The sequence below is a fragment of the Lissotriton helveticus genome, chromosome 10 (genome assembly GCF_964261635.1).
Source record: "Lissotriton helveticus chromosome 10, aLisHel1.1, whole genome shotgun sequence".
NCBI classification, from domain to species: domain Eukaryota; kingdom Metazoa; phylum Chordata; class Amphibia; order Caudata; family Salamandridae; genus Lissotriton; species Lissotriton helveticus.
The window spans coordinates 280,537,476-280,563,370 of NC_136071.1; the positions used below are offsets into that span (position 1 = coordinate 280,537,476).

Sequence of the window (25,895 nt, forward strand, 5' to 3'; positions counted from 1 at the left end):
CTTTGCTTACACTCCAAGGTGGAAAAAAGAATCCTGAATCTAAAGGAGATAGGAATGACACAAGAAACAATGTAAAATGTGTCTCGCACATAAAAAAGCAAAACATACTTATGGAAGCTTTTTCGTTTTCATCAGCATATCCAATAGCTTTTGTTAAGCTACTTTCTATAATTAAAAAATCTCTGTACTTCAATCTCTGCGCACCAGACCCCTTTTCAATCCGTTCCATTCCACCACTTTTGTTCATCTCCTCACTGCTCTTTGCTTCAAGTTTTTATCCATTCCACTTTAAAGTAACAACATCTTTTGATATGCCTGCAATTGAGCTACATACATACAAGAAAAACCTCCAAGTTCCTTTACCTTTCCTCTATGCGCATATCCCGGTTTTCTACCTTTTTCTGAAAGAAGCAGCACATAAATCTCAGCACTTTTCTAACACCTTCCATGTGGTAATTACTATGGTAAAGTCAATCAAATGTGTTGCTTACTTTAAATCGCTTTTCTCAATATTTTTGATTAAATGTATCGTGCTATTATTGAAAATACATACAGAACCATGAACCCCAAAGCCTTGGGTCCGTTCTGACATAATGAAATGGTTACTTACCAGTAGGAGAAGTTTTGCAGCTTGAAGAGTTTTCTGTAATCACATGCTGTGCAATATTCCACCATCTAGTGGTTGGGTTTCTCTTTTTTTTCCATTTGGCGATCGTCAACCACTATTTGGTGCTAGATCTATCCCTTGTGTGACATCAGACACCACCCCGGAAGTTCCTGTGTGTTGTAGCCATCTTCGTATTCTTTTTTTTCCCCTTTTTCTTTCCTTAGTAAAAATATTATGTCTCCACTTCTTGTCTTTTAGTCCTTCGTTTTTCCTTTTCACATGATCTTATCTCCCACCTGTTTTGCGTTCCTCTGCTGAGTGGAGATGGGTGGGTCACATGTTTAATCCAGAAAAACTACTCCTACTGGTAAGTAACCATTTCGTTTTGCAGCATTAATCCTTTTCTGGATTCAAATGCTGGGCATTAGACTATGTAGCAGTTTCCCCTTCCTTGGGATGGTTGTGGTAAGATGATGAAGACTTGTGTACAGGTATTGAAGTACTTTTTGTACCAACTGAAACTTATTTTTGTCATCTGTATATTCACTCAGTAATGCTTGGTGAAGGTGTGTGTAGATGCCCATGTCGCCGCTGCCCATATAGTGTCTATAGGCACATTGTCCATGAAAGCCAGGGTTGCCCTTTTTTTCTTGCGGAGATGAGTTTTAGCCAGGAGTTCAGTGTTTTTCCCACTGAGGTATAGCATACCTGAATTGCTTCTACAATCCAATGTGCAATTGTCCCCTTTGTCACAAGTGCTCCTTAGCTAGTATAATAAAGCTCTTGTTATATCCAGGGGTTGAAGGCTTCTCTCTACTCATGTTTCTAGGTTTTTTTGAAGATAAACTGCTAGCCCGAATGCTTTGATGTACATGGAATATGCTTACTACCTTAGGTAGGAATTGAGGGTTGGTCCTTAGGACAATATTGTCCTTGTGGATTTGCATGTGTGGTCCTTTAATAGTTAATGCCTGTAGTTCACTTACTCTCCGTAGAAAAGTTTTGGTTAATAAGAAGGTAGTCTTTATTGTAATGTACAGGAGTTCTGCTTTGTGCATGGGTTGAACGGTTCTGTGTTAGAACTGTGTTTCGGCTCCACATTGGCGCTGGAGCTTTCCATCAAGGAACAATTCTTTTTGAACCTTACAGGAATTTTTTTAATGACTGGTGATGTGAAAAAACACATTTACATGACGCTCCGCTAGTACAAGCTACAATCACTGCCAAGTACACCTCAAGGCTTGAGTAGTTAATCTTAGTGTCTAAAAGTATGTAAGATATATCTGCAATGTTGCCTGTGTGGAAATCTAGGGTATTGGTCTCCGAACACAATATGATGTACCATTTCCACTTAGCTACGCAGCATGATCTTGTGGTTTGCTTTCTTGCCTCCTTTAGTAGCTCTATTGTTCTTTGCAGTAGGTTTAAATGTCCGAACTCTATGTACTCAGGCTGCTAGGCGGGGTGTTGTTGGTCCCTGGTAAAATAGTTGACCCCCCCCCCCACACCTTCATTGTAAGAAGGTCATTCTCTGCCTTGAATTTGATCATCTGTCCCTTGGATAGTTCGAGTAAGCTGGAGTACCAGGTTGGCCTTGCCCAATGAGGAGCTATGAGAATTGGGTCTGTTCCTGGTTGTCTGGCTTTTTCCAGTACCCTTTGTAGTAGTGTTATACTCCCCCAAGTTTGGCCCATGTGGGAAGGCAGCTTATTCCTTCCACAGTCCTAGTAAATAAAGTTTCCGCAGTGACCATTTGCACACATTTGCATGTATGACAATAATGGATTAGTTTCTCTGAAACTACTTTGTTTATACATCCAGCTGCGCACAACATTGTTATGATGCCCTAAACATCATGTACTAGGCCTTTCAACGCACTAGGTACAACAGTCTTCCTTTCTTCATCCAGGGGGCGACAGCGCTATCCACATATCCATAACATCACTAATCTAGTGCACACATCACAAAGGCGGCTTTTATTATAAATAATAGGCATCCCGATAGATTGGTAGAGGAGGCACTTCTGCTGACACCGAAAGTCCCTGCCTGAGGAGAAATCACCACGCACCGGTCTGACATTCGTGAGGTGTGTCCAACTCGAGACCAATATGGGGTCCTTCATTCTCTCCCACCAGGAAATGGGGTTGGATCATCCATAGGGGGGAATTCTTGGCTCTACACCTACACGCACTCTAGATTCACACAGAGTAGGGTATGCATGGTAGAAGTACAGTAGATTACCATATTGCATAAATGCCTGCATATATTCATTGCTTCAGCACCATGGTAAAAATGTATTTGTTTACTCAATTTGTGCTTGTAATCTCCTTTATTTGCTTCTGTCTCCTAATCATTGCAGCACACGCATTTTAATTCAAGAAAAACGTTGGTTCAATAAATATTATTGAAAACGTCCCACTGTGTATTCTCCTTATATTTCTGAGAAGAAGTGAGCACGAGTGACTGAGCAAAAGGTTCTGTACTGTTTCCAAGGTTCTTCAGGAATCAGGATCGTCATGTTTCGTGCTTGCCAGAAACTGTTTGCTCCTTGGTAAGTCAGGGGGCTTGCAGTGGCACTGTGAGCTAGCTGGTCTATAGGCCAACATATCCTGCAGAGCTGTCCGGAATCAGTCTTGACACCAAGCCCTTAGTTTAGGTTGTCCAAACAATGTGCATACATATGCTACGGATTAGTAGGAACTACACAACAGTAGAGGAATTGGAGGAAAAACGTATGCAAATGTCACTGACCAGTTTAGCGACACGACATTCCCTTTTTATAGGTGGTGTTGAAACCTGGAGGTTAAGGATTGGTATTTCCTGTTCTCCACTGTTGTGAATAGGTCCATTTCTGGTGTCCCCAATAGGCTGAAGACCCTTTGCAGGCCCTTTTGCTTTATCTCTCATTCATGTGAGCTGCTGTTCTGCCTGCTGAGCTGATCTGCTTCTGTTTTGTCCACTCCTGGCAGGTAAATTGTCTGCAGGTTGATTCTCCTTGGTATGGTCCATTGCCATATTTCCTGAGCAAGCTTGCTTAGGGTACATGATTTAATTTCTCCCTGTTTGTTGAGGTAGAACATTGTAGTAGGATTGTCCGTCTGGATCAATACTGTCTTTGCTCCTATGTGGATTTGGAATGCCTTTGGTGCCAGAAACAAAATCTTATCTTTAGGAGCTTGATATGTTTTATGGAATCTGCACCGTTCCATTGACACTGTGCTCTCAGCTTTCCTGAATTTGCTCCCAAACCTTGTAGGACACATCTATAATGATGGCCACTGAGATTTGGTGATTTCAAAGGTCTGCCTAGTGTTATGTTTTTGGATGCCCACCATTATGTCTCCTTCTGAACCTTCTCTGTTACAACTGCTAGCTCCTCACAACTCCCTGGGGTTTGTGACCAACTGTTGCACAGCCATTTCTGTAGAGAGCGCATGTTTACAAGTGCATGGGTAATGGGAGGAATGCATGATGCTATCATGCCCATCCCTTTCATAACTTTCCTCACTGTCAGAGACTGTACCTTCTGGTAAAGGAGAGTTTGCCATTTAATAGCTTGTATCCTTTGAGTTGGGTATGCCTTTGCCATCTTGGAGTTTAATCTTGCTCCTAGGAAGGTGTTTTCTTGTTCCAGTTAGGTGAGGATTTCTTGTGGTTTATGAGAAATCTCAATCCTTGTAGCATTGTGATCACCTGATAAACGTGTTCTTAACAACTTTGCTTTGAGCTTGCCTTCACCAAGCAGTAGTCTAGATAGGGATAGATGTGGATTCCTCGCCTTCTTAAGGACGCTGCTACTTTACAGGAACTTTGTGAAAACCCTTGGTGTCAATTGTATTCCGAAGGGCAAGACCTTGAATTGGTAGGGAGTGTTCGAGTGGATGAATCAGAGGTATCTTTTGTTTGCTTGGTACATGGAAGATGTGCAGATAGGCGTTTTTTAGGTCTATTGTTGCCATGAAGTACCCTTTTTTGTAGTTCTGGGATTACGTCTTGTAGTGTTGACATCTTGAAATGCTGCAAGCAAATTAATTTGTTAATGAAATAGAGATCTAAGATAGGTCATAACGTGAGATCTTGCTTTGGCACCACGAAATAAGGAGTAGTTTCTCTTGTACTCCTTTGTAAGTACTTCTCTATTGCTTGTTTTTCTAGGAGTTTCTTTATTTCCTCTCTCAATTGTAAGAGTTTTGTTCTTTGGAACCTTTCTTCCTTGATGGATTTGGTGGGCGTTTCTTTGCTAGTTCTATACAATAGCCGTGGCGTACCACATTTAAAATCCAACTGTAGTTATGCTTTCCTGTTGAAGTGGGTAATGCGCAATTTTGTCTCCCATCGGCGTTGTGTGGAGGTACTCCTTTGTGGTCATGTCCCTTGGAGTTTGCTCCTCCCCATCTTAATGGTTGTCCCCTGGCTCTTCCTCTGCCACAAAAGGAATGCTTTGGTTGCTGCTGCCAGTTTTGGTATCCAGACTGCGGTCGATTGCCTTGTTGTTGATCTTCTTGTTGCCTTGTTATGAAGACTCACCATCTTGTGGGTCTTCTGAGGTTAAATCCTCCTCTTTTGAAGGTGCCAGCATTGTCCTTCTTTATCTTCTGTAGGGACTCATCTACCTCACTTCTAAATAGGGCTTCTCCGGAGAAGTTCTTATTGATTATGCAAGTTTATATTTTTTAGTTTGAAGCCTGAAATTCTAGGCCAGGTGTTCCTTCTTAGTGTTGTACTTATACTAATCCTTTGGGTTCCGAAGTAGAGTGATACTCACCGAAAAAGCGCTTCAACACCCCATCAAGGCAAGAGCTATATAAATACAAACCTTTTTCCCCCTTCTATCCCTCTACTATCCTTCTCAATGTAAATAACTGACTAACATATCCACCACTCAAATTACTTTCATATTTTCACTCGCCGAAAAAGCACTTTGACGCCTCGTCCGGGATAGTAAACACTATATAAATGCAATTACAATACAATATATTTGTCTGCTGGCTGTATCGGATGTGTCTAGAGCTGATTTCAGATAGGTATTTGCTATGGTTTTTCCCTCCTGTATGATTGATTTTGCTCTATTTATCTTCATCTGGAGTTTGTTCATTAGTTCCTCAATGTCTGTAGGAAAGTTCCCCCTTTTGCATGGTTGCCCCCCCCCCCCATTTTTTGCCTGATGTTGAAGCTCTTTAACTGAGTGTGCCCTGGGATCCTGCCAACCAGATACCCAGGGCCTGTATTCTTTCCCTAAAACGGTACTGTGTACCCCCAAATTGGCATCTCTCTGGCCACATGTAAGTCTATTGTAAAAGGTACCCAAGGTACCAAGGGCCCTGTGATCAGAGGCCTCTAAGGCTGCTGCACCTATTGTGCCACTCTTAGCAGTCCTGCCATTGCAGGCTGAGTGTTTTGGTGCAAAGAAAAGTGAAGATGTGACATGGTACACATCCCTGTGTGCCATGTCTACAACCCATTGCCTATGGCCTAGGTCAGCCACTCCTCTAGCTGGGTGCATTATGCCACCGGTGGGGGTACAGGGCTCATGCACTATAGTGTCTAAGTCTAAGTCTATTCTAAAACATTTTAAGTGCAGTAAAGTAACAAAGAGTATACGGTCTGGGAGTTGTTCATCACGAACTCCACAGCACCATAATGACTTTACTGAAATCTGGGAAGTTTGGTATCAGACTTCTCAGCAGTTTAAACCCACACTGATGCCATTGTTATTTTTAATGTAAAATGCACTCATAGGGCATCTTAGAGATGCCCCCTGAAAACGACCTGCCTCTCGTGTCATGGCTGACTGGCATAGCATAACTGCCAAGGTTTCAGAATGCTATGTGTGACATTTTCATAATTTCTGTGTAATTATGAGTGACATTTCAAGGACTATGAGTGACACTTTCTCGTGAGCAAAATTAAGCAATGGAGACCAGGTAAACATATCGGTATCAGAAATTACACCCATTTGAGCAACAAGAAACTCTTAGAAGATCTTGAAACTGCTGTAAACCACCAGAAATGAAAAGGCACTAATAACTGAAAAAGAGTCTGTCCAGGCTATGTCTCATGTAAGACCTGACCAAGCAGACTGAGAGGCCCCAGTGAGGATCTCAGCTGCTAATTATAATTAATTTACTCAGTCAGTGTGCTACAGGGTTAGTCAGGCTGTAATAATATGTTAGACCTCTAGTGCTAATAAATAAATAACAAAAAATAATTTATGGACTGCACTCACTGTGTCAGCTGCGTGGAGGGCTGGGCCACCAGTGCGTCCTGACAGCAGTGAACTACAGGCTCAGACAGAGCAGTGACGTTGTAATTAAATATAATATACCGGTGGTTCTAAAGCTGGACGTCACGTGACCATAATTAAAGGAAACAAGAAGACAATAGTAAATAATATTTGATGATAATTGAGATCTGGATCACGCTCAGAGCTGAGTGGTGCTGCTCAGTGCAGCCTGGGAGAGCAGGGAGCAGAGTAGAACTGTAACGGGGTCTCAAACAGGCAGTGAGTGACGCTCTAAATTAAATATATAATATATACCAGGCACTGCCAGGTCCTGTATTTCTTAAATTTACCATGAGCCGGTTGTGAAACTACGTGTTACAGTGGAGGCTGGAGCAAAAACAGAGCGGCAGGGCTCGGCTGAAACGGCCAGCCCAAGCAGCACAAAACTAAAATAATGTTGTTGCAGCATATTTTAGATACCAGCATTTGTAATGGGGCGCGCTCTGACTAGGCAGTCTCAATCCACGTGGGACGAACTAAGAACACAGAGGCACTAGCGCACATCTCAGCTGCTGCCTTTTACCCAATATTTACCCAACATTACCGCAGCACCAGCTGAGAGCACAGCGGAGAGTTAAAGAATGAGACTGACTTCAAAAGGAAACATTCCCAACTTTGAATTCACACACTCCGCAACGAGTTCTGCAGCAGTGCACACACCAGAGGCAGTTAGTCTGATCCCATTCTAATGATCACCTGATGCTGCCTCAGGCTCTGCCATGACTGTGCGACCCACTCACCGTCCGTAAACGCTGGTGCCCATGATGAATGAGGTACCAATAAAATTATTGCCATGACGCCTGGCGCAGCAGCAAACGAAAGTGCCATAATTGCCGCTCCCCCGGCCCTGCGCACATCAGAGAGAGCTGTTAGTTGCATTCACGTGACCTCACCACGTTACGTGAATGCCGTGCCGGGCCCGCAGCAGCTGAGCCATTGATAATGAATGCTCATTGCTACAGCCAGGGCAGCACCAGATCGGCGATTTCGGTCCCGCTTGTCTCTTCCTCTGCACCAACAGTGGTGTCAAGGGGACGCCACAAATGCATGACGTTGCATTTTAGTGCGGTGATGCGGACCACCGCGCTAAAATGCATTAGTATCACACCTGATGCGTGATACTTGTCAGGTCTGGACTGGCTGCTCGCCAGCTGCCACCCTCAGACATGCTTCTGGACCCCTGGGTCGGGAGCCTCACTTTCTAGGGGTCCTGAAACAAAGCACATCCTGGGCAGAGGTGCCAAGCCTCCTTCCCCAGGATGGGCAGGGTCCACGAAAGGGAAGCTTCAAAAGGCTTGCCGCCTTTGTGAGCTGCTCTAGCCATTTCCTGCTCCCAGCAACTAGCCCCCTCCGGTTCTGACCCCCCACTTTGGGCGGGAGAATGAACGGGAAACCCAAGATAGGAGAAGGTGTGCCCACCATGGCCAACCCCACCCCTCAGATGAGGGAGGAGAGGCAAAGCACAACTCCCAGTCCCCCGCCATCTTGAAATGGGGGACCCAGCCAACCAGAGTGAGGCTTATGCCCCCTCCTACTGGAGGTTGGCATAATAGTGGGTGTACCCACACCAAGGAAGGGACCCATTGGCCCCAATCGTTAACTACCTGTAAAACCCCTAAATTTAGTATTTAGGGGCAACTCTGAACCTTGCCTCCTCAGACAAGAAGAAATAAGGAGAAGAACCAAAGAGCCCTGCTGAAGGAAGAAGGGGAGGACACCAACTGACTTGGCCCCAGCCCTACTGGCCTCTCCCGACCTCAACCTGCTCCAGCAGAATTCTGGGTTGACCTGCAGCCAGCAGCCCCCCAGAACCCGGAAGACCTGCCCTGCCTTCACTGAAAAGACTTTGTCTCCTATGACCAACGGATTTGCTCACCAACAGACTTTAGCTCCGACCAAATCCGCGAATCTGCACCACTCTGCACCAGATGCCTACGGCCCAAGTTCAAGTGGGCCAACACCACTAGGAGGTCTCCCTGGCGATCCTGACCTGGGATCTTATGATCCCTGACCTACCTCAAGTCTCTCCACCACACCTGCAGCCCCTTTCAGGAGGATTACCCCCATCCCCACCCCAACACCTTCTGGAGTCGATAAGAAAAACCTAACGCCAAAAGACACCCCTGCACTAGACGCCTGCCAGCCTTGGGTGGCCCAACCAACGGTGTCCCAGTATCCCACGACATACAAACGTACCTCTCAAACCAGTGGTCGCCTCCAGATGATCTTAGTCCCTGAGCCAGCTGTGTTTGTTGCAATCGGAGAATCCCCACTGAAACCAACAGGGCCCCTAGACGGCAAAACAACACCCAGCCACTGGGGATGCATTTTGTGCATTAACTTGAACCCCCCCCCCCCCCCCCCCCCTTGCCGTAATTCAAGGAGCTTTGCTCCCACAACCTTGTGGCCAGCTAGTGAGCAGCCATCAACTGGAGGCCTCCTATCCACCATTGGGCCCCAGCACACTGAAACCGGCCATCCTAGTGCCTCAGAGGCTGCTTTCAGAGTGCATTCTTGACCCTGGGGGAACACATGTTCTAACCCCAGAAACTCAATCCTCAAGACCGTCGACTCACCTGCAAATGATAACCCCATTTTTCTTCATAGGATTGCATTATCAGTTTTCCTCTGAGAAACTATTTAGAGTTGAGGGTGATTTGTATGGACACCTAAGAAACTGTGTTTTGATAACAATTGTTTTACTCACCTTTTATCGAGGAAACTCTCAGTGTGCAATCTAGGCATTTCACAGGGAGTAGAAAAAGTAATCTGAAAAGTAACTTTAAAAGTATCACAAAGTAATTGCAAAGTAACTAAAAAGCAATTTTAACTGTTTCTGAACACTTGACCTACCTGTAATTGCCTTCAACTGCATTCAACTTTGTTTCATGAGAAAAGTATTATTTTACTTACCTTCACCAAGTCTGGCTTGGTTCTAAAAATTAAATACATCAAAGAAATATTTGTATACAAAACCAATTGGCCAGAGTACAGTCTTTGAGTGTGTGAAATAATTTCTTGCTCGAGTGTGTACAATAAATGCTTAACACTACCCTCTGGTAAAACCTTACTGCTCGCCCACACTACCAGAAATAGAGAGTAAGGTGTTATCTACTTTTACCTCTGTCCATAATGGTTGGCAGCATTGGAAGATAATGTGTACCTTTCGTGGATGGTGCTAATGTTTCTAGGAGGAAACAGGACTTTCCTTTCTCCTCCTCGAAGGGGACCCAGAAAGTATCAGCTGCTCGCTTGAGGAGGCTCTTGTAGAAGGCTATGTTGTCTGGAGCTGAAGCCTTCAAGGGATGGCTACAGACCTCTTCAGGGCTTTCTATGTCAAGGTCATTCCATTCTTATTCGACAGATCCTGTTGCTTCCTCCTCTTCTTGAATGTAGAGTTCCTTTTCGACATCTTCTTTGTGAGCTTCCAGGGTAGCTGGAATTTCGAGGGTATCCTTTTCTTCCTCGGCCTCTGCGGTAGTGGAGGGTTTAGCAGGAATCCTGAACTCTTAGCATCTCGAACTCCTTTCGTTGAAGGAGTGCCATCATTTTCTGCCTCCAAACATCTTTTCTTCTTTTCCACCTAGAAGGCCCCTTTGGCATCTGAAGCAGGGGAGCTCCTCTTCTTGGCTGTGTTGGATTCTGCCTTCAAAGGTACGGTCATGTCCTTCGTGGCCTCTTGTTCGGCACCTGTTGTCGTTGATTTCGACATTTTCCCCTTGTCGATATCCCTGGAATGGGATCCGAGGGGCATCTTTCGGCCGCTCCTGACCTTCAGTCATTGTTTTCTACGCCTCCTCTCTGCATACAGAGATGTCCGACCCACCGTGTGTTGATCCTGTGGTCACCCCTTGTTCGTCTTTGCAGCTTGAGAGGCCCAGTCCCTCACCAATACCTGTTTTTGACCGACTAGCATAGCTGCGTGATGGTCCTCCCTCTGCTTTGGATACACCATGAGAGTTTTCAACACGAATACCGCGCAGGTCTCACAGTCATTATCCTTGTGATCCCTAGGCAGGCAAAGTCTACAAACGTCATGTGGATCGCTTTGCGCAAATTTGTAGTGGCAATTAGGGCAAAGTTTGAATGGTGTATTTTCCATTCCCCCAACCCCTCCTAAATAAATAATCAAAGCTTGAAACCAATATATTCCACGTAATAAATACAAATTTTAACTGCCCCCACCTTTCAGCCCAAAGAAAGACAGCATACCTTGTAAGACACTAATTTTAAAAATATATCTGATCAAGCAGTAAGGATTCTCTCCTTGTGTGCAAGGTGGTTTGAAGCTCCAAAGAAACTACTGCTAAATATACAAGTAGCTAACTGCCAAACACACAGACCCACAATGGGTGTAAAGGAACTACATATGAGGAAACTGAGAAACAACACGTCAAATCGTTGTTGGAGGTCTATGGCATGAAAATCCCCCCAATATTATACTATGCAATGGAATATACTCAAATCAAAACATGGCAGCAGATAAAAATAAAGGAAGGTAGTATACTTTGAAAACTGGTAAAAGTTTCCCAATCTGTCCCAGTTCATGCTCTTTGCCTTGAGCTATCTATAACGGGAATATTTGCCCGAGTAATTTCTAATATCTTAAGGTGGGCATATAATCTCTTACATGCAGCACCAGACACATTAGGATATTTGATAAAACTGGAGACTTTTAGAGAGTAGGCGTCCCAGTATACTTTTAATAGGAATTTGCTAAAAGCCCTGGAGGTCTCACAATGCACTTTAGCACTTTTACAGGATTGGTCTCCAGCTCATCTGAAGCTCTTTTTAAAACATATGACCCCAAGAATCAGTTATGAAAGGGATAAAGAACACTGTATTCAACTAAAACATTATACAATCTTTGCTGAGAAAATAGAATTTAAAACACCTCAGCCTTATTTACAGTTCCAAGTAGAGCATGGGGCAAGGTGTCGTATCCCCCTCTTACGATTGGGTACTCTCCCTTTAGCAACTCTTATAGCTAAGTGGGAAGGCACAAATAACTCTAAAGACATATGTGATCTATGCAAAGGCGGCCAACAAGAGCTGCTTCATGTTTTATTAAGTTGCGCCAACTCGAGATTGGTAGAGGCTAGACAATGGTTGTCGCCTATTCAGTTAAGATGCAATGCCATATTAGCTCAAGATCAAATTATGCTGTGTAACTCTCCCGCCAATAAATTTGTCTGTTATCACTTATCAAAATTTTACACTTTTTCTGTTATTTTGTTATTTTCAAAATATATAATTTTAGCATTTCTAATAACTGTATGTTGTATAAAACAGTACTAATTAATAATTTTAATTAGAAATGTAATAGTTTTATTCGAGCCCCAAGAATAATAATTTTAAATATCTGAATTTGTTGATCTCCTGCGAGGTCTGAATCAAATGAAAAAAAATTGAGGAACAATGAAAAGTTTGAGACAAATTCGGCATTTTAGTAGTTTTCCCTTCCTTAGACTAACATCACTGTACTCTTGTCGCACATGGGGGTTGGTATTCTAGAGGTCTCAATGTAGAAAATATGCCTGAATGACACATATGGCTTTGTTAAGCTCTTGTAGCAGAGCCATGATGGGATGCAGCCTGGTGCCGAAAAGATGAAGACTCTTAGTAATAACGGATTTCAAACTTTGAGCGGAGGCCAGTGCACAAGGTAGATGTCACTCCATTGACCCCCTAGAATACTCAAGTGAAGATGGGTTGTGCTACAACCATTTACTGAAGAATTGTTATATTCAAATATTGCACGACTCCTTTGACAGTCCAGTCCCATTGCTTTTCTGTGCAAAAGTTAACTAGCGAAGCTTCTTCACACTCTGCATCCTTGTCAATCAGGACATTTCCTTCTCTAAATAAATGTCCTAGACTTAAATTACTGCTGAAGTCATAACCACCTGTTCACAGCTAATTGAGAAGCAACGATCACACGTGTCCACCACAATCAATGTGACACTTTTCACAAGTAGATATAAAATAAAAAACCTCTGTAAAGTCAAGCATTTAAAAATTGAAACACATTATAAGGACCATAACCTAGAGAAATTAACAAATGCTTTTAACAGCAATCAGCATAGTAATTAGAAAAACAATATACTACTAGAATCAACTTTGATGGCAGACATATTTAATGCGGCTAATTGCAAACTACAGATTCACAGGTTCCTGGTACAATCATGATGGATAATAACACACACTCCGAATAAGCCAATCGGCAATTTTGTATTTTGTGACCACAAAGTAGAAAAAGCATGCAAACAGGTCACTACATATAATAGACATGTCACAGAATTGTCCTTTTGGTGTTTGATAATAATCTGCCACATCTGGTCATCATCCATGAATGGAAGCTCCAAATTTAAAAAAAGTCAAAGACAACAATTTCACTCTGCTTTTCAACAGGACAAAAGTCATAGGGGAACAGTGAAGGACACCACAAACACAAATTGTCTGTTGACATGTGGAAAAACAGACATTCTGAAGATGGTCTTGAGGTGACAAGTTCTTCATATGCTGAAATTGTGCTTCAGCGTATGAGAAACAACTCTCGGGTAGTCCCTTCAATGAAATTTACAAATCTACATGCATAACTAGAATATCTGCCACTACACGGTGCCTCACATTGGCAACTGACCACTTGTGCTTCAATGTGCACTCCTGTAAACAGAATTATAATTTGCAGACAACACTGAATTTCACGGTATACATTTAAATGTGGATATCAATAATGCAGGAAATCTGCATTTTCTGCGTTGTTACCACGGATTATTTGCTGGCATTAGAACTCTGTGCACTTTACCCGTGCGAATCAGTAGTAAAGTGCTTTTGCTCCCCTTTTAAATTTAGTTGACTCAACTTGGCATACTACTAATTGGTATTTAAACCTATAAGTTCCTAGTATATGGTACGAGGTGTACCCAAAGGCCAGGAGTATAAATGCCACTAGTAAACTGCAGTGGTAGCGCAAACATGACTTCAGTCCTTCCCGTGTAGTCAGATATTGACAGTGTAAAAAACGACAATTTGAACTGTGAAAATAAGCCATTTTGGAGTTAAAAACCGTGGTGCATGGTATTTAAAAGTTGGACATGTAGAAATTTAATGTTAACATGTCCTTATAGTGACTAGCACCCAAAAGCTATTTTCACTGTGGCAGACCTAGCTGTCCTATGTAGAATACCAGAGAGCATTTTAAAATTCGTATACTGTATCTTGGGACTGGGACTACCTAAAATAATTTGACAACTATTTGTATTAGTTAATAAAATCAAATTCAACAGTGAAGTTGGATTCTAAAAAAACATTAGGGGAAAGTAACTTTTAGAAAGTTACCTTTTCTTTGCCTGGAGCTCCTTGAAGCGAATTTACATTATTTCTGCAGCTTTACCCACTCTGTACTTGGCCCGAGTAATATGTGAATGAGGTGTGAACTTCCTCCTAGGAGCTACACAATTTATCTATGTGACTGAAAGGCTGACTTTAATATACAGGGATTTCTTTTAAATCAGCAACAGGGGGCTATGAGCATCCTTATGGAGATTAGTGTTAAATTCTGCTCGACAGGTCTGCTGGGTTCACCCATGATTTGGGGTGCACTTGAAAGGAAGAGAACAGGATGCAAAGATAATTCTGGTGCAGCCACGGTCTAGTTGCTAAAGAACCATGCTTTTGTTCTACCAGACTTCTATCTCTGGGTTTGTTGAGCTGCATTTTAGTGTCAGGTCTAGGAGGACACTAGAATTTCCATAGTACAATCGCCACACACATCCCCCAGTCATCCAAGCCTAAGCTGAGTGCGGCCCAAGACATTTGCCATCTTGAAAATACCCAGGGTGGGTAGGGTTGACCTCAGGAACGTTTACCCCATGGGTATAGGCATGACCAAGAGTGATTCCCAACCAGTAGCTCATGGCATGCCAGGAATGAATGACGCAACTCCAGGCACCCACTTCAGAACACTGTTGAACATGAGGAAGAACAGTAGATGACTGGATCCGCTGTCTCTGAACTGAGATGTGGTCGAAGGACTGGAACTGCTCGCTTTTGTACCCAGAACAAAGAAGTGGACTTCAAGGGCCATAAAAACGCCCTCCTGTTCAAATTACAGGGATAAAACAAGCTACAAGTGGGCTTTCTTGCAACTGCCTAGCTGGCAACTGGACCTGGACTGGACACTTCTGTTGGCCTCTGCCTAACATCCTTTTAATCTTCAAGTACCTACCTGGGATCCTGGGGCCTTTAGAATTGTACTCCTGTCGTAAAACGGGCCTTCAAGGACTAGGTCAGGAGGTAAAACGGTAGACCAGACTAACCATATTGTTCTATCAGACCTGCGCTTCATCGCAGTCAGGCTCAAGTTGCGCCCAGGGCCCAATCTACTGCGACCAATGATTATCGTTGGCACTTTGTGCTTCTTGGCGCTATTCCTACATAGAGAAAATTAAATTTATATCTATAGTTCATCTTATTATATTTTGGTCATTTTGGTGTCAACTTGTGTATTAAATTTTACAACATCTGTTTGGGATTTTAATTGTTTTACATTTAGACTTTGTTACTGGTTTGGTACTGCATGAATATTTTACAAATTACCCTAGGTTAAGCCTGTCTGTGCTGTGCCATAGCTACCAGAGGGTTGAGTTTCGCTCACTATAGTGATCGAAAAGTTCACCCCGAAAAGAGTTGATCATTCCTTGAGATGGGTAGGTATCCACTCCCATTTATCCGATTGCTTACAAATAAGCAACAAAGTTAATAATTTGTGTACATGAACAACCAGTGTTCTCAATCAGTAAAGCCACTGGCAATTGAGGGAGGGGGTCGGGGGAGGGGGGGAGAAATCAGTGTGTTGAATGCATCCTGAGACAAAGATAAAAAAAATCAAATAAAAAAGGTCTGAAAGATTTTAAAACACACTTAAAATGGAGACAACCGCTCTGCTCAACTACAAAAACAAATGATTGATGAAACCTTCAACGAATATAGCTATGCCGAATAATTTTGGGGATACAAGTTGCGTGTTACGAGAAGGCTTTTACCTCGCTTATGTCAAGGCTACAAAACCTTGAGAACTGACAGGGACTGCTACAGAACACGTGTCTATAGAAAAAGCATTAAAAGTTAGTTTTACACAACCCTTTTCACAATGAATAATTGTGAAGGTTTTTAAATAATGAGACTCTTCCTGAAGACACTTTATCCATTCAGAGTTTTTCTATCCGTTAAAGTACAGAAGTTATGCATGCTCTTGCCCGCTTCTTTTTCTAAAACACATCAAAGGGAAAGTGTTCTATGATCCCTGAGATAACATACCACTTCTGATACTTTCTTCCAAAATTGCATTCAAACTGTGAAAACCATGTACTTTAACAAACACAATGCTGAGTTAAGAGGATCATATTTCAACAGGCAGCAGTGTATGTCTGCACTGTAAAGACTATCAATTACTGTTAACGCAAAAAAAAGGAAGCTCACAATACAGTTCTCAGTAAGAATGCATCTGTTTCAAAGTCAAATGTTTGAATGTGGCCTACTCACATGAAAAACTGGGAACCATTAGTATGCTTCCCTCGGTTAGCCATTGATAAAAGGAATGCCCTGTCATGTTTGAGAATAAAGTTTTCATCTGTTTGGGGGGAAAGAAATAAGGTTAGTTACTCCAACTGTAAAGCAATAGGTGAAATTAGTCATACATAAATGTCCGATACAATTCTATGTACAGCTGAGAGATTTTCAAATATGCGTACCTCTTACAGTTAACTATAAAATGCAGGAAAAATGGCATAAAAATAGAGCATGCCAAATTTCTAAATGAAGAGATGAGACTTGATTTTCAGTAGCTACATCCTCTGTCGACAAAAACAAAAGCTAAGGCAGTTTTTGCTTGCCTTTCAGAGCGCAATTTCAAGATGAGCATTTCTGTACAAGGCAACATGTGAAAAATTACCCCTGAAATATTGCACATTTCTGGAGGCAGGAGCATTCTAGAAAGATAAGCCAGGAATCATGCAACCTTAAGAGGACAATTTCATAGGCTACATCTAGTAGCTCTCATCATGTGGCAAGACTGAAAAAGTGGTTATGTTTACTTTGTTGCTTGGATTGCGAACAGATGATGAAAACAAAGACCAAGAAGTATGAGAAGGAAAAAAAATACAAAACCAGAAAAGAAAGCAACATATGCTGCCTCACAAAACAAACCTCCAACACAAAGTAAAGTATAAACCAACAAAACATGAAAAAGTAATTGAAAGCATGTGTTTTGTGTAAATTTGTATATATTGCTGGCCCAAAGGTATATGGTCCATTACACTCTAGTCAAAACACTGGAGCATAGTAAAAAGATACCCGCGATTTACAGATGTTCTCAGGATGCCAGGAAAAATATTAATACTTTAATGTACTCATTGCACAAAATTTTGTGATTTGAAGAAATCTAAATGGTATAATAATTGAGCTACTACTACTACAATGTCAAACAAAACACAACTGGTTGCTATTGGCATTAATTAAAATAGAAACATTACTTTAGCATATGCGTATGACTAGCATTTACTAGTAAGATTTTCATGAAGTCTTGACTATGCAGTTTAACTTTTCTTCTACAGTAGTTAGTGTGCTCTATAGAATTTACTATTAGAAACCTAACCCTGTTAAAATACAGCGCCATCAACTGCAATCCTATCCACCCAAAGCATGACAGAGCTGAATCAAAAGTTTTACAAAATGAGTACTGAGAAACCAGAGTAGGATTAATCTATTCTTTTATTACCTACTATATTAAATCCTGTATGCAACCAACTAGATATAAGCAACAAAATCAGGGTTTCAATCTAGTTTCGACACTCAACCGGTTCAACTGCTTACACCAAAAAAAATCTTCAAAAGGATATGGCACATGAATGCTGCAAGTAGCATTAAAAAATGCAAACCCAAAAAGAGGAATCCACACGATGCTTTGTAATCATGCAGCTTCAACCGATTGTACCTGCTCTTCTATCTTTGGTGCAGGCCCAGCTGGGATCCACCTAGTTATACACTTGAATAGAAATGGCACTTCAAGAAAATAAAATGCAATGTAGAGATGGGTACTCAAAGATTAGAAGGTAAAACACCTGTGTATTACTATCCTGGGTCAAGTAAAAAGGAAATTACGGAAAAAAACACACACACACAAGATATCTGGCAAACCAAAAATATTAGGAAATTCAATGGGCTTCAAGATGCTTCAAATATGTTTGTTCCTAACACACCTGCAATGAGGTTCAAACAATTGCTTAACTTACGCCTTTCCAAGAGTAAGCTTGAGCGAGGAGACAAGCCACGAAAAGACATGCTAAAAGTGAGAGGCCTTCAGAAAATCATACATTTACTGAAGGTAATTTCAGGTGAATAACATACAGACTGTATATGTGAGGAAAAAAATTCCACATTTATGTCTAACTTTGTATCAAGAGAGGATAAAAAGGATTGTTATAAGTGGATTTATTTAAAGTGCAGATGAAATCTTCTGACAAATAATTATGGGTCCAAAAATAAATTATTTAATAACTCTCCAAATCTTCAATCTACACAGAAATCCTGTAATGGAGTACCCATGAAGTAATCTGTTTACTAGGGATGGTGCAAGGGAATAGAGTTTATTGTGTTACTGAGCTTTTGTCGCTTACCTTCTCATTTTGCAAAAGACCACATTCTCTATAAATAAAAGAATATGTTGACAGTTTTAGGCAGGAAGAGAGGAGATTTTCATGAATAAAGTTGCCTAACCTCCATGCTGAAAGTCGCGTTTAACCAACAACATTAAAACTTTTTTTTTCAGCTTTAATTAAGCTTCTACTAAATATTTACTCAGAACATCATGCATAAGAAATATTTTCATGCAACATTAGCTTCATGCATAAAGTAAGCTTATCAGTAGATAACATGACAATCTAGGGACTCAAACTAGCTTGTCACAAGCGGTGTGGTACACAGATATTAAGAGGGTACCTCTCACTTACCTTTAAAATAGCCGCCATAAATAGATTCACCTCCTTTTCCATTACCTATAAAAGAAACGTTGTATGAGTGCAGGTGACAGATTCCCAGCTAACATTTTTCTGAAGAAACTTTTTCTTTGAGGTAAAGGCGAGAGTTGCGGCTACAACTGCAGCGACTGATCAAGACGGGTTTGTAAGAATAAAGGTACAAATAATTATAATACATTTATTCCAACAACCTCCCCATACAACCTAGACTAAGGTAGAAACAAAAGATATTTGTAGACTACTCTACAATCATGAGACTGTATCATGGTGGATAAACTGCTGTGATAACGCACCTGATTGTAGATATGAACGGCACAGAGCAGGGATGCATTCCACTTCACCAATGCCTTTATTAACTCACTATTTATGCAAGTTAAGTGCGTGGCTGCTCAGACACACTGGGTACCGCCATCATTATTTGTTCCTCTCCTGCTCTGAAGCACATACAACACTTCGCAAAGTTTTCGAGATGGTACAAGCAATGCTGATCTCACAGTTTTACTGCTAATTAACAGCATTGTTCTCATTTACATCCAAGCACACTAGAGCCATGTCTACCAACATACGGGCCCCATGCATACAGCTAAATATGAACAAATTTTCAAGCAACTGGACACTGCATACAAGTCAATGCACAGACTGTAACAACCACTGATATTTTCACGGACTGAGTGGAAAAATAATTCAATCGCTTTAATAAACATCATATTTGAAAAAGAATACTTGATTAAACCCAGACTACAACATTAGCAGTATCAATCTTTTTGGCACCTTGACAATAATAGCTAACCTGAATGTGTCCAGTTGCAACTGGCATCAACATCAGAAAAGAGTCTCTGGAAGTTGGAAAGACCTTGGTCAAAATGCCACAAGAGGACATGGACAAACGCTTTTAAAATAAAGAAGGGTTTTAAACTTGTTGAACTAAGCTGAAAAAGCTTACAAAGATACATAAACAAGCATTAACAATGCAATGGTCTCGGCATTATTAAAGGTAGAGCTATTGGCGTTTCTCATGACTTTTTTTTTTTTTAGTTTTTAGATCATAAATAATTGGCATTGTCATTTATAATGGCAATGGCTTAATCGCTCGCATTTGCACCCACACACAGAGTAAGTAGTAGAGTAGTAGAGTGAGTAGTTGATAGTGAGTAGGAGAGAGTGATTAGTAAAGAGAGTATTAGAGAGCGAGTAGTAAAAAGTGAAAGAGTGAGTATTAAAGAGTGAAAGAGTAAGTCGTAAAGTATTGGCATTGCTCATGACTTTATTTTTATTTATGTTTTTGTTATTAAAACATAAATAAATGGCATTGTCATTTACAATGCCAATAGCTTAATCGCTCGCAAATGCGAGACCTATTGCATTTGCACACACACAGAGCCACACATACAAAGCCACCCACACACATACAGAGCCACCCACAGAGCCACCCACACAGAGTCACCCCACACAGCCACCCCCACAGAGCCACCCACACACAGAGCCACCCACACACAGAGCCACCCACACACAGAGCCACCCACACACAGAGCCACCCACACACAGAGCCACCCACACACAGAGCCACCCACACAGAGCCACCCACACACAGAGCCACCCACACACAGAGCCACCCACACACAGAGCCACCCACACACAGAGCCACCCACACACAGAGCCACCCACACACAGAGCCACCCACACACAGAGCCACCCACACACAGAGCCACCCACACACAGAGCCACCCACACACAGAGCCACGCAAACACCGGACACATTAACCTGCTAAATACACAAGAATTCAACTCCTGGACAAAGGCAAACAATGAGTAACAGTGCGCCCCCCGCAGCGCAATTAATGAAAAGTTAAACTAAAAGCGGTGGGAACTTTCCAAACCGAAAAACAAATCACAATTAATGAAGCACCAAGGTTTCACTAGAAGGGGATAAAGAAACGACTTTAGGCATGCAGGCGGAAGGTTCGAGACTTTTGCAGGCCCTACCCCCACCAATATACGATTACATCAACTAAAACTGAAACAATGAACATTCTGGGAGGTAATAGCGTGCACTTTTATGCTCCGCTTGGCGTCGAGAAGCCCCTGCGCTGGAATGCGAAGAGTTAAGCGCCCCCGCCCATGTTTCCTATTAAAGCCAGATGCCCTCACGGGGCCGGGGCCTGCTGTGCGGATTAATGCAGACACACAGAGCCCCAGGGCAGCTTCAATAAATGCAGGCGAGCGGTGTATCTCCAGTAGACCGTAATGAAAGTCAGCTCCTAGGGGTGAGGCGAAAGCTATAATCCACTTATAAGGGAGGGACCTCGCTGGACTCTAAGTGACTTTCAGCCACGGTCCTCGGGCCCCCTTCAACTTCCGGGTGCAGGGACGTGCGCTGCACTATGGGGTTGTAAATGTGAATATGTGACCCACACGTGTCTTTTGTAAAGTGCACAATCCAACACATATACAAATATACATTTTATTAACAACGGAAGGATGACCAGCTGGACGTGCCCTAAGAGATTCCAAACTAGGAACAAAAAAAACAGACCCCTGCAGTGGGTGCATTAGCCAAAAGACGTCAGGCCTGGCTTCACATCTGTGAAAGGGGGCTTTAGCTAGGAAGAGCACAGTCCCATGAGCAGACTGCTCCGGAGTGGGGCGCACCTCACAAAGACTGTCCTGTGCGCTGAGCGTTACACCAGACGGCCTCTCATTCTTCGGGGCTGGCATCTGTCTCTGTTTATGTGGGATGGGAGGCTCACTTACTTTGGCACTGGTTTCATTGTTCTGTTTACCTCCCACTGAAGAGTGTCTAACCCCGCTGCGCGATAACCCTGAGGTGACCCGTGCGCCTGCCAGGATTGACGGGCGGGGGGTGGGACTGGTGGTGGTGGGGCGGGGGGAAGGGGGGGGCGGAGGTTGGGGCAGGAAGCACCCGGACGACCCCGGGAGGAGGTCCGGGCATATTCAGGAAATGAGCTGTGAGCACAGGCAGGGATGGGGCAGCGTGTGGGAGGCGTTCTACTCCTGATGGGGCACATACGGGTATAGGGGGCATTCACAGCCTGTAGCTCCTGTCTTGAAGGGTAGGAACGTGCCCTGTCGGATCAAGCACCGCCCTGTTTCATTGTTCACCTCCATGGCAGACCCCGGGGGCAGCAGACCGTGCTCCTCGTCTCACTACAGGACAGTAAAGGCCGATCCTACAGGCATCGTCCAGATGTAACAGCAGTGCGTGATCTCACTACGAGGCACCAGCAGCCGAACTTTAGGTCTCACCAAGGCCACCCACGGTCCACGCTCCAGGTCTCACCCAAGGGCAACTTAAGTGCCTGCGCCAGATCTCACCACACTCCAAGTCTGACTTCAAGACACAAGCAGATCTCACCTATGCATTCAGCCCCTCGCGCCGGTATCAGTCTGAGGTAGCAATAATCAAAGCCCGCAGCCCCTGCTCCACGGCCGGCCATAAAGCAGCAGCATCCGAGGCAGCTGCAATGGAAGTCTCACCCGGTGCCGTAGAAGCCACAGAACTACAACGGATGCTCGGGTATCATCACCCCTTGTCCCAGGTCTCACCCAAGACATCCGCAGCCCCATCATACCTAACCACTGCCCCAGGTAATCACAGGGCTATGAACCCAGCTGCAAGACGCCCTGCGGGCAGTATCAGCTCAGCGTGCGCTCTATCTCTGAAACCCCGGTTCATGCATCGTTTACTGCTCCGTTCTTACCAATGAAGCCGCACACACAGGAGTGGTCTAGCAGTAATCCCCAAAGGACGAGGTAGAAGGTAGCAAACAGGCACACTGCATACAAGTGGTCGGGCAGAAATGGCTGCCGCAAAGCTCCGAAATTTTCGGAATCGGGGGCGTGTTTTTTGGTGATTGGCGGATGACGTCACAGATAGAAAGAACCTAAAAAACACGCCCCCGAATCCGAAAAAGACGGGGCTTAAAGGGAGAGACGCCCCTCTCCTCCAATGGCTGGCCAGCATTTACTAGGCCAGCCAATGGAGAAGAGGGGCGGGTTCCAAGCCCCCTCTAGTAAACATTCAATCTCGGGCTCCGCCCATTGGTACGCAGTGCGACGGTCCTCGACCTAAAAAAGAACCCTGTGTTCTGGGATCGTGTCTTAACAGGGAAAAATAATTTAGGGAACATTTTCATAACGGTGCCTGCTGGGTTTGTGAAAGTTCCTGCCTAAAAGGGACAGAGCACTTTCTGCTATGAGGGGACGTGCCTGTTATTATTTTCATTTGAAAATAAAATCTGTTTGAGCAGCAACACCACTCCATATGATTTGATCTCCACTTTGATCTTTTATTGCATTTCAATATATAGATTTTATTTTTGAGCTTCAGGCATGAAAAAAGTTAAGCTTTACAAAGAAAAGATTTTATGTTGTGCAAAAAGGCTTCTGAGACTGAATAATATAGGTAATACAGTTACAGTCAGTGAGATAAAATATACAATAGTATCGTAAGGCATTGTACGCATCGATGATATTTAAAGGTACAGTAAGTTAATGAGTTGTGGTTCTAATTGTTGAACAATTGTTCAATTATTATATGAGAAGAGATAGGACATAGAGGGTAAATAAGCATTATCAGGTAAGTTGGCAAGTCAACCCACTGGAAGCAGTAACGGGTGGGATTCCAGCAGAAAGGGACATTTATTTTATTGTTAATAGAGAATGGTATTCCTATCTAACCGCAAAATGTTCCCATGATGATATCAGCATCTTCTGTGTAAATCTGCACATCGCATAGGCTTCATCAGTTTTTTAACATTTGCACTTTGTGCAAATTTTTTCTACTATATGTGCAGCAACTTTCGTATTAATGGCTGCTCCCCAAACGAAAAATTGTTTGTTCATGTTCAATATCCATTTTAGATTCTCTAATATTATGTCTAGCAGTGTATGTCCTTTTATCAAGGTTTATGGTTTTAATTGACTAAAACAAATTCAATACTACTACGACCATGATGGGAATGTAAAGGTCCACAGGACTTTGTCTGAATTTCCTTTCAGGTGCAATGAAAACGAATTAGCTCAAAACAAAGGCATTAGTGAGCTTTGGATGGCTGTCCTCGAGAAAACTGATGAAGAAATATGTATCTTGTAGAACATCAATGTTGACTCTAACAAGTTTCTTTCTCTTTTGCTGGAGGAGGATGAGGTGGCGAGTCCTTCTCCCACACTCTTTCTTGGATTAATATTTACACACTGCTCATCTAGACATCTTTGCCTCTATCACATTTTCATTTGATTTTGGAACATCTGGTACTAGTTGCCCTAGTGCAGTTTCAGTTCATGTTTTCGGTGAAGAACTATGGGGATTCTTTGCATTCACAACCACTAATCAATGCTTTGTGATCATTATCTTTTACAAACAAACTTTGCCTTTCTTAATTTTCACTGTTAACCATACTAATCTACACTCTTTGGCCCAAAAGAAAAAGAACCAAGCCATAGTGTTTTCTTTGGGAGGGATTCAGTGTACTTCACACTTTGGGGTCCCTTTCTAAAAGCATTTATGAGTACATAAAGTGGTAGTACCGTAGTACTCATTTACGTACTCTCATAACACTTTCTGAATCAGCCCCAAAACGTCAAACTCCATTAGTAGAAGTGCACAGAGTAGACACAGTAGTCCTTTCTATTTGTAGTATTTGTATATGAATATTTCAATTTTTGATGTTTTGAGGCCACTGCACTAAGGCACATGAAGGACACAAAATAATACTACAGGCGTACTACTTTACAAGTTCGAAAATGACTTTGATTTGATCATTTATATTTACGAACAAATGCCCGAAGGCGTCAAGGCGCTAATGCAGTTAGTCTACTGGGGGGCGAGAGCATCATTCCAGAGCTAAAGTGACATTATAAGGCAAAAAGTCAGGTCTTCAAGGCCTTATGTAAACGAAAATGAGCTTCCAGACAGGAGATGGATTGAGGGGGGAGTATTCCAAAACGTAGATGCAGTCACAGCAATAGCCCCATCTTGCCCTCCAAAACCGAGGAATAAGCAACATATTTTTACCAGCAGAACACAACTGTCTAGAAAGTACATACTATTCAAAGACATGCTTAACTTCCTCAGGGCCTGAATTGTGAAGTGCCTTATGGACAAAGCATAAGGCCTTGAAGGTAATTTCTGTAGACGCGGCAGGGAGCCAATGCAGTTTCCGAATAGAAGCAGAGACTAAATGATCTTTAGGTAGATTCAAAATTAGTCTTGCTGCAACATTCTGGAAAAGCTGCAACTTGTCAAAGGCTGCCTTATTAATGTCCAGATAGAGCACGTGGCAATGATCCACCTTGGACATAATAAGTGCCACAGTCGCTTGTTTACACACAGGAAAGGAAAGAATCTGAAACATCTTCCTAAGGGTCTCAATCACCCAAAAACAGGATGATACTGTCCTATTGACCTGAAGATTAAAGGACAGATTGCTGTCAACCAGGACGCCAAGATTCTTTGCGGAGTCTGCATGGCTGAGACATTGCCCTAGCATTTCTGGCCGTCAAGAATGGGTCTAAATAGATTGTCAGCTACCAAAGATCAAAACTTCGGTTTTGTCCCCATTTAGTCGCAGGTAGTTTGTTACCATTTATGTGGCCACAGCAGGCATGCAGTTGTTAAAATTGGTGGCGGAGGCCTCGATGTCCTTTGTGATAGACACAATTATTTGTGTGTCGTCAGCATAGGATAACGCCTGAAGCCCAAAAGATCAAATCAATTTGGCCAGAGGGGAGACATATATATTAAACAAAGTTGGGCTCATGGATAAGCCCTGCGGAACCTCACACAGAGCGGCTATGGGGTCAGAGTAGAAGTGGTCCACCACTACTGTTTGTGACCAATCCTTCAGGAAGGATGACAAAAGCTTCAAGGCCAAGTCTGTGACACCAATTTCTTGTAGGCGGTCAATCATCCTGGTGGGAGAAATGGTGTCAAAGGCTGCAGATAGGT

General features: G+C 42.8%; 1 protein-coding gene across 1 annotated transcript in view; it reads right to left on the reverse strand.

Annotated features, from left to right (window-relative positions):
- The window catches only part of NKTR (natural killer cell triggering receptor), a 511,856-nt gene that overhangs the window by 273,792 nt on the left and 212,169 nt on the right, over positions 1–25,895 (reverse strand). Inside the window, 2 exon segments of the mRNA XM_078665314.1 lie at positions 16,437–16,524; positions 18,902–18,946. Of these exon segments, the coding sequence (XP_078521440.1) occupies positions 16,437–16,524; positions 18,902–18,946 (133 nt within the window).